This window comes from Mercenaria mercenaria, chromosome 19 (genome assembly GCF_021730395.1).
Source record: "Mercenaria mercenaria strain notata chromosome 19, MADL_Memer_1, whole genome shotgun sequence".
Classification (NCBI taxonomy): Eukaryota; Metazoa; Mollusca; class Bivalvia; order Venerida; family Veneridae; genus Mercenaria; species Mercenaria mercenaria.
In genome coordinates this window covers 40,182,652-40,198,079 of record NC_069379.1, presented here as the reverse complement: position 1 = coordinate 40,198,079, position 15,428 = coordinate 40,182,652, and the positions used below count along the sequence as shown (strand labels likewise).

General features: G+C 34.9%; 1 protein-coding gene across 1 annotated transcript; it reads left to right on the top strand.

Annotated features, from left to right (window-relative positions):
- Window positions 1–1,719: 1,719 nt before the first annotated feature.
- Window positions 1,720–9,742, top strand: LOC123543133 (uncharacterized). Its single transcript, XM_045329206.2, has 6 exons — window positions 1,720–2,042; window positions 2,406–2,802; window positions 3,716–3,960; window positions 4,472–7,015; window positions 7,891–7,979; window positions 8,537–9,742. The coding sequence occupies exons 1-6, from the start codon at window positions 1,959–1,961 to the stop codon at window positions 8,697–8,699; spliced, it is 3,522 nt and encodes a 1,173-aa protein (XP_045185141.2). The 5' UTR covers window positions 1,720–1,958; the 3' UTR covers window positions 8,700–9,742.
- Window positions 9,743–15,428: the final 5,686 nt, after the last annotated feature.

Genomic DNA, 15,428 nt, shown 5'->3' with positions numbered 1-15,428 from the left:
TCTGTAAGTTACATGTTCTTGAAGAATATTGTCAGTGCTGAATAAAAATCAAAAGAAAAGTGGGAGTCATGTTTGATGCAAGAACAATACTTTCAGTCGACCACACAAACTGCAAAATCAGCTGAAAAATGAATCGCCAAGTTGAAGTGGTGGTGTATGATCTAAGTATCCATGACAAACTCTGTCATGTTATTATTTCAGTATGAAAATCCTACTTATATGTCAGCATAGATCTGTCACTTGATTTCAGTAAACAAATCTCAAAATAGCTCTACAGAGCAAAAAAAAAAAAAAAAAAAAAAAAAAAAAAAAAAAAAAAAAAAACAGGACCATTTGAATCCGCCATTTTCCTTTTTAATGTCTGTATCTTCATCAGATATCTTACCCGAATCTCTTTCTTTAAACATGCAATTAATGATACATCAAAGTAGACTCTAAATTTCGAAAGAAAACATATTTACGGAGGCGTTCTCCTATAGGCACTTTGTGAGTCGTCTTTAAAACGGTAAACACAGTTAATGGTATCATTTTGCCATGGAATAGTGACTCATACTATACATTTAGCAGATTAAATATTGTGAATTTTGTTTAACATAAGGGGACACGCCCTTTCTTGTCGGTTTTGTGGTTGTTATGTATAAAGTCAAGTGGGTTTTTTTTCACTCCTTACGGCGTTAATATTATATATCTGAAAATGATAACGCTGTAAAAACAAAATGATGTTGATAACTTGAATTAAATCGAATAATGCGAAGACATAGAGGATATTTGTTTGTTTTTGTGTATAATTGAAATATCTTTCATGAATGAACACCAGATGCAATATTTTCACGAGTAGCATAGCCACGAGTGAAAATATCAGATATGGTGTTCATGAGTAAAACATATTCTAACCTTAAATGTATAAAAAATAAATTTTCATTTATTTCATGTTTTGACTAAATTCAACCATTTTATAGTTTCTTACCAGTGAAAATTATATTTGATATTCTTCACTGTAAAAATGCCAAAAATATTTTGATAACTCACTGGAAAAAAACATGCAAGAAATACTTTTATTCATTTTTCGACATCATCCCATTTTAAATAAGTCACATTATAAGCGCTCTGCTGAGTATCATCTATAGGGAAACAGATGCGTAGACTTTAATCAAGTTTGCTCAAATTTCAGATGAATTTTCTTTTTTTTTTCTTACGTAAAGAGGAACAAGGTCATTATTTAAAAGAATGAACACAATACTGTCTTAACTCATATCAAATTAAGGATTTATGACGTTGTTGCGTCCAACCTCGACTTGGTGTTTGGTTATAAATTTAATTATCGCTCGATTACAAATTTCAAACATTTAATAAATCGGGTGTTTCGGTAGCTGTGCTGTGTATTATTTACAATTAAACACTATAAACAATGCAGAAACTCCTAGCTTAGAAACAAGGTTAAAGAGCTATGTCAGTTTATTTATCAATTTTCATTTCCGATGTTCTCATCCTGTATCCGTAACACTTTCACATGAGATAGGTAAAGGAGGAAACATTTGTACACAAAGATAAAAACCACAAATGATAAACTTTAATCCTAGGTCCATCACGCAACATTTTTGAACAATTAAATTTCACTAAATTATCTTACGAAATCGTCAACAAATTCTTGCATCACTTAAGAGCAGGCCCTGTTTACACATTTATCTAGTTGAGTTTGTTTGGTATTTTCGCTGAGTATCCATGAAACAAAGGAGATTTGGAAATACAGCCGTCTTGATGCTCCACCCGGTTTATGTAGCGTACAATTTTGATAGCGGGTCACACAGAAAAGTAAAACAATGCACTTAAATAGTAGAAAAAAAATCTTTTATTTGTTACGCCTTTTTTCTAATGTTTCAAAATAATCATATTAGAAAGAATTTTTGAAAAAGGACCTGCTTGAACTTAAGACAAAAATAAATTATAAAAAAAGAAATATGGAAATAAGCGTGCATGTGTTGCTCTATATATTGATTCTGATTTCAGGCAAAGCAAGAAATGGAATTTGTATTTCACAAAAGGTAAAGTTTTCACATTTAACTTTTTGTATTATAATCTCATTTACAAACAGCCATATCTTACCTTTCGCAGTGGAGAATGAATTTATCTCAATTTGTCCTGGAAGCGTAACCATCTGTCGACCAAATATGAATACGGGTACCAGACAACCTCTGATAAAATTTTAAAAAAGACAAAACAGTTAAATTTTACTCATGTTATCATCATTCTTCTTCTTATTATTATCATTATTTTATTTGCTTTAAATAAGGCAGCAAATTTATGAAAAAAGCATTTCCTTCCGAAGACGGTTAGGAAAAAATGCAGCCACTCGAAAATGAATCTTATAATCTATTAACGCAACTTTTCTCTCCTTTTTTTCGAAGGAAGAACGTATCATTTCTAAACGACAGATAGATCTCCTTCCAGTAGGAACTGAAGTACATATTAAAGCGAGACAGTCGACCAAACGACCACAGTGTTTACAAAATGAACATGGACCAAATTGCACATATTGCGTCGCGCGTGACACGTGTGAAGAAGGCCATTTTACGTGTGACGTCAGAACTGGAAATAAGATTTGTCTACCGGGATACCAAGGGCAAAATTGCAGAATATCAACTAAGCATGCCAGCAATTATTATGACGTCACGTGTCCAGAAAATACATGCCGTAATGGCGGATCATGTGCTTCCGGACATTGCTGTTGTAGGGAAGGATTCACCGGAATACTGTGTGAAATTGAGATAATAGAATGCAAGAATAACTCCTGCTTAAACGGAGGTGTGTATACATTCTTATGGTGCATAAATGTATATATTTAGATAAACAGTTGTAACTTACATCATTTAAAAATATAAAAAGAATGTAACATGGATCTTTAGAAAGAAAGCCAGATGATCGGTAGGAAGTTGGCAGTACAGCAATAGCAACAATTAATTATCGGGTACTACTGCCTGCAGTAAGAGCAGTTACCTCCTACTACTACGAACAGGTAACTGTTGTTACTGCCCATTCCATTTAAGCCGATGCTAATGGTGCTTATTTTGATGAATGTTTCTCATTGCAGAGTTGGTGCAGCCGTTCTGCGCATGCGCGGAATTATTATCAAATGGAACGTACGGCAAAAATACTCATTTTTTTGCATGTCCGCACGCATTTAGTGTATAATGTGCATAATATACTGACTAAAGGTTAGGGTTAGAATCACCATGGTTACAAAATATATACATTTAAGGTATTTTTGTTCAAATTTAGTTAATCCGGTATATACCGGAGTCTGTAATATATCACGGGCGCACCAACTCTGTATTTAGTCACAGCCTATTTTGATTACTTCTCATTTACAAACTCACTTAAACAAAGTCTACTATAATTACACTTGCTTACGTTTCCCTGCTTCCAAAGGATCTTCTCACAGATTTTATCTACATCCATAGCAAAAGTTCGAACACGTGGAAGTGAGGCATCACTTGGTAACCACTTTGTCACGAATGCCCATGTGCTCGATTCTTTTGCAATATTTTACATTTCTTATTTAGGTAACCAAATTAAATCAATCATGAATGCCATTTTCACGGATATCAAAGCAACAATATGGTAATTCCCGTTTCAAGTTTCCGAAAAGATGTATTTAAACCGGCCAATATTAGTTCCTAAAATGATGAACATGAACCATTTTATTTTTTAATAACAGGGATCTGCAAAGATCTGATAGGAAAGTACGAGTGTTTATGTAAACCAACATTTAGAGGAAAGAACTGTGAAATACCAGTAAGTACGCATGTGCAGACAACGCCTTCACGTGACTCCGGCTGCCAATCTAACTCATGCCGGAACAATGGCACGTGTTTGGAGGATACATTTCTGACTTATTGCCTTTGTCCGACTTATTATACAGGGGAACAATGCGAAACTCATATTGGAACCTCGTCGGGCTTGGTACGTTTTATTCTATATTAATGTTTGAGATTAAAAAAAAAGAAAGTAAAATTGAAGTTATCTGACATAAAATATGCATTCCGTGCACTGATTAGAAAGCAACTGTTTGTAGCATAGAATTATTTCGAAATGTTTCATACTGATAAAATATATTAGAAAATACGTTAAAGATCTAAAATAGTATGTTACAAATTTATTTATTGTAAATAATGAGTAGAAACATAGTGTTTAGTCAGTTTTTGGTCAAAAACATCACTCATGCAGCCTATAAAATATTCAGAAAAAGGAAAGTATTTTGCTGTAAAGTTGAAGCAAACTCTTATATTGATTTATGATTTTAAGCATTTTATATGTACCTTTTCGATATGTTTAGAAAATTGATATTGTGGAGTACATTTTTAGGCATACTAAAAAAGCAAAACGAAATTGAAATAATAATGGTCACATTGTCATATTGATAGAGAGTTAGATGTAATACATTGTATATTAAGTCGTACATCCTTTGTTTCAGCAAAATTCGTGTCCAGAAAATTATTTTGGGCTTGCATGTCGGACATTTTGTAAGCCTCAAGACAGCTGCTTCGGACACTATGTTTGTGACAAATCGACAGGCGGGAAAATATGTATGGGCGGATGGCACGGACAACATTGCGATACAAGAAATTTACCGCAGCGTGTTGACCCGGACTGTCCAAATCATGGCTGCAAAAATGATGGTCAGTGTTTCCACAATGGATGTTGTTGTAGAAATAATTATACAGGGGATAACTGCCAGATAGAGTCTATAGGTTGCCTAAGTAACCCGTGCAAGAATAACGCGACTTGTACAAATCAAGGGAATGGATTTATTTGTGAATGTCTTCAAAGTTTCACGGGAAAAATGTGCGAAAATGACATAAAATATAGTACTATTGAACCGAAAGCCACCGATACACAAAATACTCACAGTGCTTTTCATGCATACACCTTTTCAGCTGCTGCCTCTAATGTACAACATTTTTCTTCCAGTTTTACTGATCACATTTCATCAAAATATCCTATGCCATCTTTCACAAGCACGTTGGCTTTACCAAATGTTATACATTCATTGATCAAATCCAGTTTAGTTTTACCACCTACAGAAATACCAGCATCAAATCAGATATCAGTTGTTTACACTGATATATCAAACTCGATATCAAACCATTTGACAGGGAAATCTGAATCTCATATTTCAGGTACAGAATCTCGTATTTCTCCCACGTTAACACTCTTGAATACATCACCCTCTTCATTATATTTTGATTCAGTCACAACTTACTCGCAATTATCTTCATCTACAATCACTGCTAGACAATCTCACTTGAAAAGTATTTCTGTAGAAATATTACCGTCTCAAGGTACCTTACCAATGTCACTTTTGGGGATAACATCAAAACCTTATGGTAATATGCGGACAAGATCATCATCATCGAACTTCATTTCTTTCTCTAAATCGTTTGAAACATCTAGTTTTATGTATATTCCTAAATATTCTTCCTCCACATCTCTTAATATACTAATAACTTCCACATTTGATTCTTCGCTTTCGGTAAAAGATGGAACAATGTCCGAGCATATTGATAGATTTAGTGCCAATACTTTATCATCTGAATTTGTAGGTATACACACTAGCAAAGTTCGTATTTCACCTACTGTAGTGGATCCTTCTTTCTCTGATCACACAGACTCAAATACTCTCTTATTAAGTTCATTCGATTCATTGTCGCTTTCACGTCTAGTTGCAACATCTGCGCCAGTATCTACGAATATGTTGGAAACTTCAATATTGTACAAAACTTCTACGAAACGTTTTCCAGCATCATCAAAGTCTTCGGTTTCTTCAGTGGATTCAGCATACATTTCATCTTCATCTAATACGATTTCTGTTGACATAAATTCCGCACATGTGTTTACCACTACACCACCGATCTCATTTTCATTCTCCGAAACAACTCCATTTATACATCAAAATTCTCTTTCTGACTCGATCCCTATAATACGGGAGTCTACCATCCAGAAAACAACAAACCTCTTTACATCAAATGTGGACAATACTAAATTTACTAACATCGTTGTTTCGCCCGACCATACTAGTACTTCCACGTCACATAATATATTACCTACGACAGTTCATGAAGCAGCATTGTTCACAAGTACACAAATGTCTACATACATTAACAATATGGATCGTGATTCATCAGAATATATGTCGACAATGGGACCTACAACAAAAATAAATATTGTACCAACTCCATCGTCGGTCTCCTATCACAATATTGATTATACAGTTGTTAGCAGTATTAAACCCTCTTTTACAATTAAACCATCTGATAGTGCCATGGACAGACTGAGTACGTTCTCATTAAATGGTGTTTCATCTGCTGTAGACAGCGTAATTCCTACTTTGTCAGGAACCGTTAGAACATTTTCAGAAACTTCTATGCGAGCAATGCCATATAGTGACAGTATGGTATTAGATGCGACAGATATAAAAACCATAGCGGGAATTAATTCAAAGAAGGTAATGCATTTAGAAAATCACGAAACAAGAATTTATGATAGCTTATATATCAGCCCAACCTCCGCTTCATCAACAAGCAGTACAACTAGCTACATCTCCCATTCCTCTTCCCTCCATACGAACATCCACAGTAGCTCTATCAAAAGCAACAACATTGTCACCACTTCCTCCAAAATAGGTAGCAGCATCACCACCAGCTACATCGCCGTCGCCCCAGCCACAAGTAGCAGCATCAGTAGTAATTCTGGCAGTAGCGGTAGAATTGTCACAATGGGAATCGTCAAAACTGCAGCTAGCAGCATAGTCCCCAATACTGCCACCGCCAAAACTACAAGTCGTATCCATGCCTCTACAAAAGCGTCTTCGTCACTTCATGAAAAGCCAACTGTTAGTTTGGCGCCGACATCGTTCAGACATTCGGCAAATGCTATACAGTCAACAGATGTAGATTTCGTCTCACCTACTATGTTAATAACAGACTTGAACTCGGAATCTAATGAAGGGATTTCAAAGGTAATCAGAGTTATTTCGATTTCTATTGTATTTCAGATAAGGTATAATAAAAGTCAAATATTCACATTTTACTGATTCTGTTAAAAATTATGTTCTAAAAACGTTAACAGGTATGGTAAATATAGACACTCATATCTTTAGTAAATATCCTTGCCTAGAGCCAGTGTTACGCAAATATATATAGTTCATTTAAAAGGAATCTGTGGTATTAAGATGTTTACACCCCACCCCCATCCACACAGTATGGCAAAATTAGCAATAAGTGTTTTTACCACAAAACAATTTCTGAAGAGTCATACATGCATTTCCACGTTAGTTGTCATATCTTAGCGTGCTGTGACATGTTTTTTACAAAATTATATCTTTAATACCTGACATATAGAATTAATTGCACAGGACAGGAAAATGTTACCTAGCACGTAATTCACTGCACAAGGACAAATGTATACATTTCTTTTCAAACATATCTATTTACTTAGCATTTCTGTGTTTTACATATCTTATCTTTTGAGATCATAAAGTGTGTTAGGGATTCACTTTGTGGGGATTTCATTTCTTTTTATTTTCCTATAACTTTCGAACATGATGATAATAAAAGTTGACGTTTGGTGATGCACAACTATATGCGGTTTGAATTCCTCTGAAGTAGTTTTATCTTACTTATATCCTTTATTTGCTACTTTTGTCCTCATTTACCCTGTTGTATGTACATTTCACTTTGTCTTAACATTTAGCCTGCTGGTGGCTGCGACCAGTGTAGACCAAGATGGTGATCATGGTCTGCACTGTTCGGTATTCAGTCAGTAAATTTTCAGTGAACACGTTTAATTACCAACACACATTGATACAAGTTATCGTTGTTTTTTTTCTTTCAGAGCTGGCGTATTGCGTTGATAGTTATAGGATGTGTATTGTTTGTGATAGCTGTCATTTTTCTCATAGTTTTTCTCTCTGTCCGGCAAAGGTAGTGTATAAGATGATTTTCCTATAATACAAAGAAGTTGGGGATATTAAAGGCTTACGCTAGAGTCTCTGTGTGTGAGAGGGTCGAATTTTTTCCCAGTAATAGACTTTCTTCAAAAATGCCGTTTTCAAGGGCGGAAAACTCTTTTTTAAACACGTGTGACCTATGACTTTTATTGCATATCTTTGTTTCTAGATGATTGTCCTTCAATATCCAAAGTTTGGAGAAATTCTATTATTGGGAAAAAATCGCCCATTCAGACTCTCTAACATACGCCTTTAACTTTCTTTATATCAAATATAATTATATGGACAAAAAAAAACTTGAAATAAACAATAGCGAAATAATTTATTGATCATTTAAAATGACTGGAGAAAACCTTGAGGTAACTTAGTGTCTCGGACCAGAAGCTGATGTTTAAATCTTTTAAAAAAAACCCATCTCCAACCATGCCTTGAATGTATTTTGTTTCAGACTATAATAGTGATCAATGCCGCAGTTTTCCAAAATTGAATGGTAAATTCTTTAGATTTCATAGTTGCATTTTCTATTTCTAGGAGAAAGGATTCAAGAACGATAAGCCAGTCTCCTGCTGATATTCAAGATTATTCAAAAGAGCATTTTTCAGAACAGCCCGATTTTCACAACCCCACTTATGAAATTGAAAATGATTCTGACGACGATTCAGTAAAATATGATATTTATGTGGTAAATGAATGAAAATTTTTAGTAAAATATGATATATACGTTGTTAATGATTTTAAAAAAAATCAGTAAAATATGATATATATATTTTGTGATAAAGGAATGAAAGTATTTATCCAGATATGATATACATGTGGTAAATGGATGAAATTTTTATCAAAATATGATATATGTAATAAATGAATGAAAATATTCAGTAAAATATGATAAACATGTGGTATATGAATGAAAATATTTATTCAAATATGATATATACAATGTAAATAATTAGAAATATGTGTGTGCGTGCGTGCGTGTGTGGCAAATGAATGAAAATATTCCTTCTAACACTATCCGCAGCAATAGCTATAAAACGTACTATGGCTGGCTGATACATTTTACCATGAAATATTCTATAATGTACCTAAACACTCGTGATTCTATCATTACTCATCCGAACTGCTGTCTATATTTTAGTAACTGATACAATATGGGAACATGTTTTCCTTATTTCTTAATTAGATTTATTATATATACGTTGTAAATGAATAAATATGTTTAGTAAAAGTGGTGTATATGTTGTAAATGAATGCAATTATAGGGACAATTGCCAGTACGGTGGTATCAAAATACATGTCTGAATCAGAATGTAAATGTATATGATATAATTTTAATACTATTATAAAACACAGTTGTAAAAGTTATTGCTAGACCTACAGTCTATATTGCACCAAATCCGGAAAGACTAAAGTTTACTTGTACAGGTGAGTGGCCCTTGACGACATCTGGTGGACGAAATAAGGACAAAAGTCAAATAGGTGATAAGATTATCCCGAAGTGAAGATTAAGATTTTATGACAAATCCTTTTTTAGCATTAACGTTTCAGAAATATTTCAAAGGACATCCATTTTCGCTGCAGAACTCAGAGGCTACTGAACAAGAGAAAACGAAATGTTAGTTAATCATGCACTGTAATGGTAGAAATATTGAAAGTATACATCGTGATACTGTATTTTTCTCTTGGAGACTTGGCAGCTTATTTGTTGTCCTAATTTCCATCAATTCAGAAAAGGCTTTAAAGTTGTTGTGTCCTTTACTATATCGTCTATTTCTCCAAACAAAATCTTAGTGTCGGTCTTATTTTTCATATCTTCAACTTTTTTCAATTTTGCACATAAAAGATCGCAGCTTGTTATGAACTTCCATATGATTATGCAAACTGCCAGCACGTGCAAATGCTTTCTCGCACAGGCCACACTTAAAATGGCTTTCCTTAGTAGGAACTAGCATATGTCTTTTCAAATATGAAGCTCGGGCAAGTTCTTAATTTTTCACATACATCACAAACAAACTGACGTTCAATCATATGAGTTTTCTATTCTTATGCTCGTGCAAACTTTTTCTGACAAATTTCACATGTAAAGTTCTTTTCACCAGTAAGCATGACCATGTGTTTCTTCAAATATATCTTCCGCGCAAATATCTTAAAACATATTTCACACTTAAACTGACGCTGAATTCCGTTTATCTGTACCGCTTTGTAAGTACCCCTACTTTTATCAAACTTTATTTTACATTCTTCTTCATGAACTGATCTGTGTTTTTTTAAATGTTTATGAGAATCAAAATCTTTGCGACATATTCCACACTGATACCTAAAGTTTCCAATATGATTTCTTTTGTGCACATTCAATTCATATGATTGTACATGTGACCTGTCACAATATTCGCACTTGAAAGGCCTATCTCCAGTATGAGTATACGTATGTCTCTTTAATTCCATCAACTGGATAAATGTATTGTCACACATTTCACATTTATACGGTCTTTTTTCAGTGTGTATAGTCTTGTGTGAATTCTTAAAGAGCCTGGGTGGCTAAAGGCTTTCTCACAAAACATACATTTATGCTGGCGTTTTTTTCGAATGGACCACTTGATGATTTTGTAAATCGCACAATCAAATGAACTTCTTTAGACAATCTTCACATTCGAAACGGTAGTCACCTGTATGAACCATCATATGATTGTGTAAATGAGGTTCTTGTGTAAAAGCTTTCCCACAGATTTCACACTTGTATGGGCGAAGTCCATTGTGGATCCTCCTATGTACTTGCAACGTCTGAAAACGTTTAGATGCTTTTCCGCAAACTTCACATTTAAAAAGTCTCTCATCTGTATGGCTTATCATGTATCACCCGACTGCCAGAAAGTTCTGTTACAAGTTTTACATTCAAAAGGTGCTTCTACAGTATGAATTCGTTTATGCATTTCTAATATTCCCGACTTCGTCTAAAAGTCCTCTTACAAAAATTACAATCAAATATGTTTTTCCAACCAGTACGTTGTTCTATTTTAGGATGTTTTTCGTCTCTATGAGAAAGCATATGTGTGAAAAAATCTTCAGGCAAACTAAACATTTCTGAGCAAAAAAACCCACACTTATTGGAACTTTCTGTAAAATGCATCAAGTTTTTAGGATTTATATCTTCAGCCATTATGCTGGGACTACAAAGTTTCTCTGTGGATATAATGTTTTTAAAATATCATCCTAAATATGTTAGTGACATTTTATGTCAACCTCTATCTGAATAAAATCTACCTGTGACACTAGACAGAAATTTGTACTATAGAATTTGTTACTTCGTGTTCTATATATTTCCAAGTCTTTCTGCGACAGTAGCAGTGAAAACTTCCTGCTAATCTGAAAGAAACAAAACAAAATATTAATAGGGAAACACTATATTGTAACATCATTTGCAAAATATTCAAATAAACAAATGTCTATAGATCAATATCCACCTACCCCTGTTCAATTTGTCTAGATACGAATAGGGTAGTTTTCCCTTATTCTAAACAAGAGAGCCATGTTGACCCTATATCGCTCACCAGAGTTGAACTGGGCTTCTGACCTAGTTTTTGACCTCACATGACCCGGTTTAAAACTTGACCTAGAGATCATCAAAGCAAACATTTTGACTAACTTTCATAAAATTGGGTCACAACAGTGCCATATAGATTGTTAACAAGTTTTTCCTTTAATTCGACCGAGTGACCTAGTATCTGACCCCACATGACCCAAAACCGAACCTAACTTAGAGGCCATCAAGACAAACATGCTGACAAATTCTCAAGAGTTTCAAACTTAAACTGTGGACTCTAGGAGTGTAAAGAAGATTTTCCTTTGATCTGGCCTACTGACCTAGAATTTGACCCCAAATGACACACTAGCGATCAACTATACTCACATTCGGACTAACTTTTCATAAAGATTGGGTTACAACTGCGGCATTTAGAGTGTTAACAATCTTTTCCTTTGATTTGACCGTGTGACCTAGTTTTTGACCCCACATGATCAGATTCAGACTTGACCTAGAGGTCATCAAGACAATAATTCTGACCAATTCTCATGTCTTTCAAACTTAAACAGTGGGCACTAGAGTGTTAACAAGGATCTCTTTTGATTTGGCCTACTGACCTAGTTTTTGACCTATATAACCCAGTTTCAAACTTAACCTAAAAATCTATACAAACATTCTGACCTAGTTTCATAAAGATTTGTTTACAACTGTGACCTCTAGAGTGTTAACAAACTTTTCCTTTGATTTGACTTGTTGACGTAGTTTTTGACCCCACAAGACACAGATTCGAACTTGACCTAAAAGTCATCAAAACAAACACTCTGACCAATTCTCATGAGTCTTCAACTTAAACTGTTTTTGACCCCACAAGACACAGATTCGAACTTTATCTAAAAGTCATCAAAACAAACACTCTGACCAATTCTCATGAGTCTTCAACTTAAACTGTGGACTCTAGAGTGTTAACAAGATTTTCCTTTGATCTGACCTACTGACCTAGTTTTTGACCGCACATGACCCAATTTAAAACTTGACCTAGAAATCAACAATACAAACATACTGACCTAGTTTCATGAAGATTGGGTCACAAATGTGGCCTCTAGAGTGTTAACAAGGCAAATGTTGACGGATGACGCAAAACGGACAATGACCGGTCACAATAGCTTACCTTGAGCACTTCATGCTCTGGCGAGCTAAAAACACTAAACATTTTCGCACATTCCGCTTCAGATACAAATAAATATTCCAAACCAATTCAAAACAAAATGTAAAACGAAGTGTATCAAAACGTTGAACTGAACATAAAACAGGCAGCAACAGAAGGCAGGTGTGTTGGCTCCTACAAACATAATGACATGCCAGACATTCAAACATGTTATTTATCAAGAAAAATCATGTTAGCACATAAACAATAAAAATAAAAGGATTGAAACAGTCACTGTTTACATATTTAGCACATACAGGGGTGCAATACATGCCTACAGGTCTTAAAAGTAAGAAAGATCTCACGAAGTGCAAGGTCAAAAGAAAAAAAAAGACTTGATTTATTATATGTACAGTGCAGTGATTAAAAAAGATTTACCTTAACTGAGGGGCAGCAAGCCGCTAAGCAAATAGACCAAGGCTGGTGCTGAGCTGCACATTGCTTGGAGGGGTGTTCTACTGACGCATTGTTCTTTGAATTTGAATAGCATTTTACCTGAATGAGGAATTCCTCCCGAGGTGATGTTGATCTACATGGATTATACTATCATAGGTTATATTCAATATATTTAAGATATGAGAAGTTGTTGTTAAAATATTTGTCAGTTTATGGTATGCGTCATGTGGGACACACTGCTTGTATACTGATAATTTTGTAGACACAGCGTGCTGAAGACCTGTTAATAAATTCTTCGTAAAAAAACTATATAATGTACACTAAGCCCTTTGTTGCCATATGCAGGCGTGTCATGGACTGCTTCATCATTTCTACGCCCCATTGACTCTCAATTATACCTGTCCTTAAGCCGATAGAAGTTGCGGCTTTGTGCCACAAAAAAAGTTGTCTGGCTGAATTTTCTCGTGGATGCATTGCAACATGCTGAAGTTCAATGCTGATAAAACGGAGGTAACGTTATTCACATAAAAGCATCACTCCAAGTTCACTGAGGACGTCTCGGTGAAAGCCAGTGACTGTGATAAAATCTACAAAGTGTGTTAAGAATCTTGGGTGCAGTATTTGACAATAGTATGGATATGGAACAACACTCTGTGCCGGGCTGGATATGCACAACTACGCAGAATATGTCACACCAGACGTTATCTGACCAGTGATGCTACAAAGACCCTAGTTACCTCACAGTTAGACTAATGTAAATTGTTAAATGGTATTTGAAACAACACACTTGGCAAGTTGCAGTGTGTCCAAAACACAGCAGCTCGCATTTATGGAACGCCGTTTTTGCAATATAGCTGGCACTCTATATGATATATAAAGAAATGTTTGTGACCTGAATTCCTCATTCATTATTTCATATAATTTATTCAAACTTTCGGCAATGATCAATATTGATACCTAGTTGTGCATAAGGGTTTTTGTGTTAATTGCTCTTCAGTTTCCTGGATTATGGTCCTGTGTTGTCAAATAAGTCCAGGCGGAGGTATGAATCACAGTTGAAAAAGCTCTAGTAAAGTATTTCAGTAGTCAAGAAAAGTGACAAGTTGAGCTTATAGTTACTCTCTAGGCTGAGTGGTCACATATACATCCATAACAATTTCTGGTCTGTATAACTTCTGGCCGCAGGAAATCTTTCGACTTGTCACTACCCAGGACGCCCCTTATCAATCACATACCACCGGTTCTGAAGGAGCTCCATTGGTTGCTAGTGAAATACAGGGTGCAGTTCAAGGTTCTGACCTACACATTTAGAGTTTTGCACAGTCAGTCCCCATCCTATATACGGAATATGATAGAAGTGTATAATCCGGTCAGAAACCTAAACTCACAAGACGCGCTGTCACTGATTATGCCAAAGACTATAAAACCGTGATGTATGGCAATCGGAGCTTTTCGTTCACGTACTGCTCCCAAGCTTTGGAAACTCCTTTCCCGTCAAATTCAGGGAAGCTGACATGCTGGCTGCATTCAAAAACCTGCATAAAACCCACTTCTTTGTACAGCATTTCGTAAACTGACAAGTACATTTTCTGATTTTCATATCACAGCCTAGAACAGTATCTTTTATCCTTGAGTCACTTAAATACCAGATATATTGTCTTGTTTTATCTACATGCTTTACATTCATGACTTTTGTTAATGTGAAAATTTTGTTTGTGTTGAATGCGTAATTGTTTGTATTGTTTGCAATTTGCTCTGTGAAGCAATTTTGAACGTGTACATGCGCACGAAAAGAGTGCTATATAAATGTGGTATAATAATAATAATAAATTTAATTTTGTTTATTATGAACTTTTGCCCAAACTGTTGAACAATATTTCAACTAGGGACGGGCATATGTGTTATAAACATCTATTTTAAGTTTTTATTATATCATATCTTAAAATTTGAAGAAAATGAAGTATAGCAGGAAAAAACTATTTCAATTATCGTGTCAAGGGAACAATAAAAATAATTATTTTCCTTTAGTCATTTTATGTACGACAAACAAATTAGGATCTCTATGTTATGTATATAGGTAAGAAGACACAGACACATTTAGATACGTTCGTGACTCAACCTTTAGCCTGCTGGCGGCAAGTGATTATGCCTTTGCGACCAGTGCAGACCAAGATCAGCCTGCGTACTGCCAGTCAGTAATTTTTCAGTGAACACCCCTTCGACTAATATTAATGGTACTGTCCAAATTGAATGATGGACCAGTCCATTTTAGAAATTTATCAGGCTAAAGGTTAAAATATTTTTGT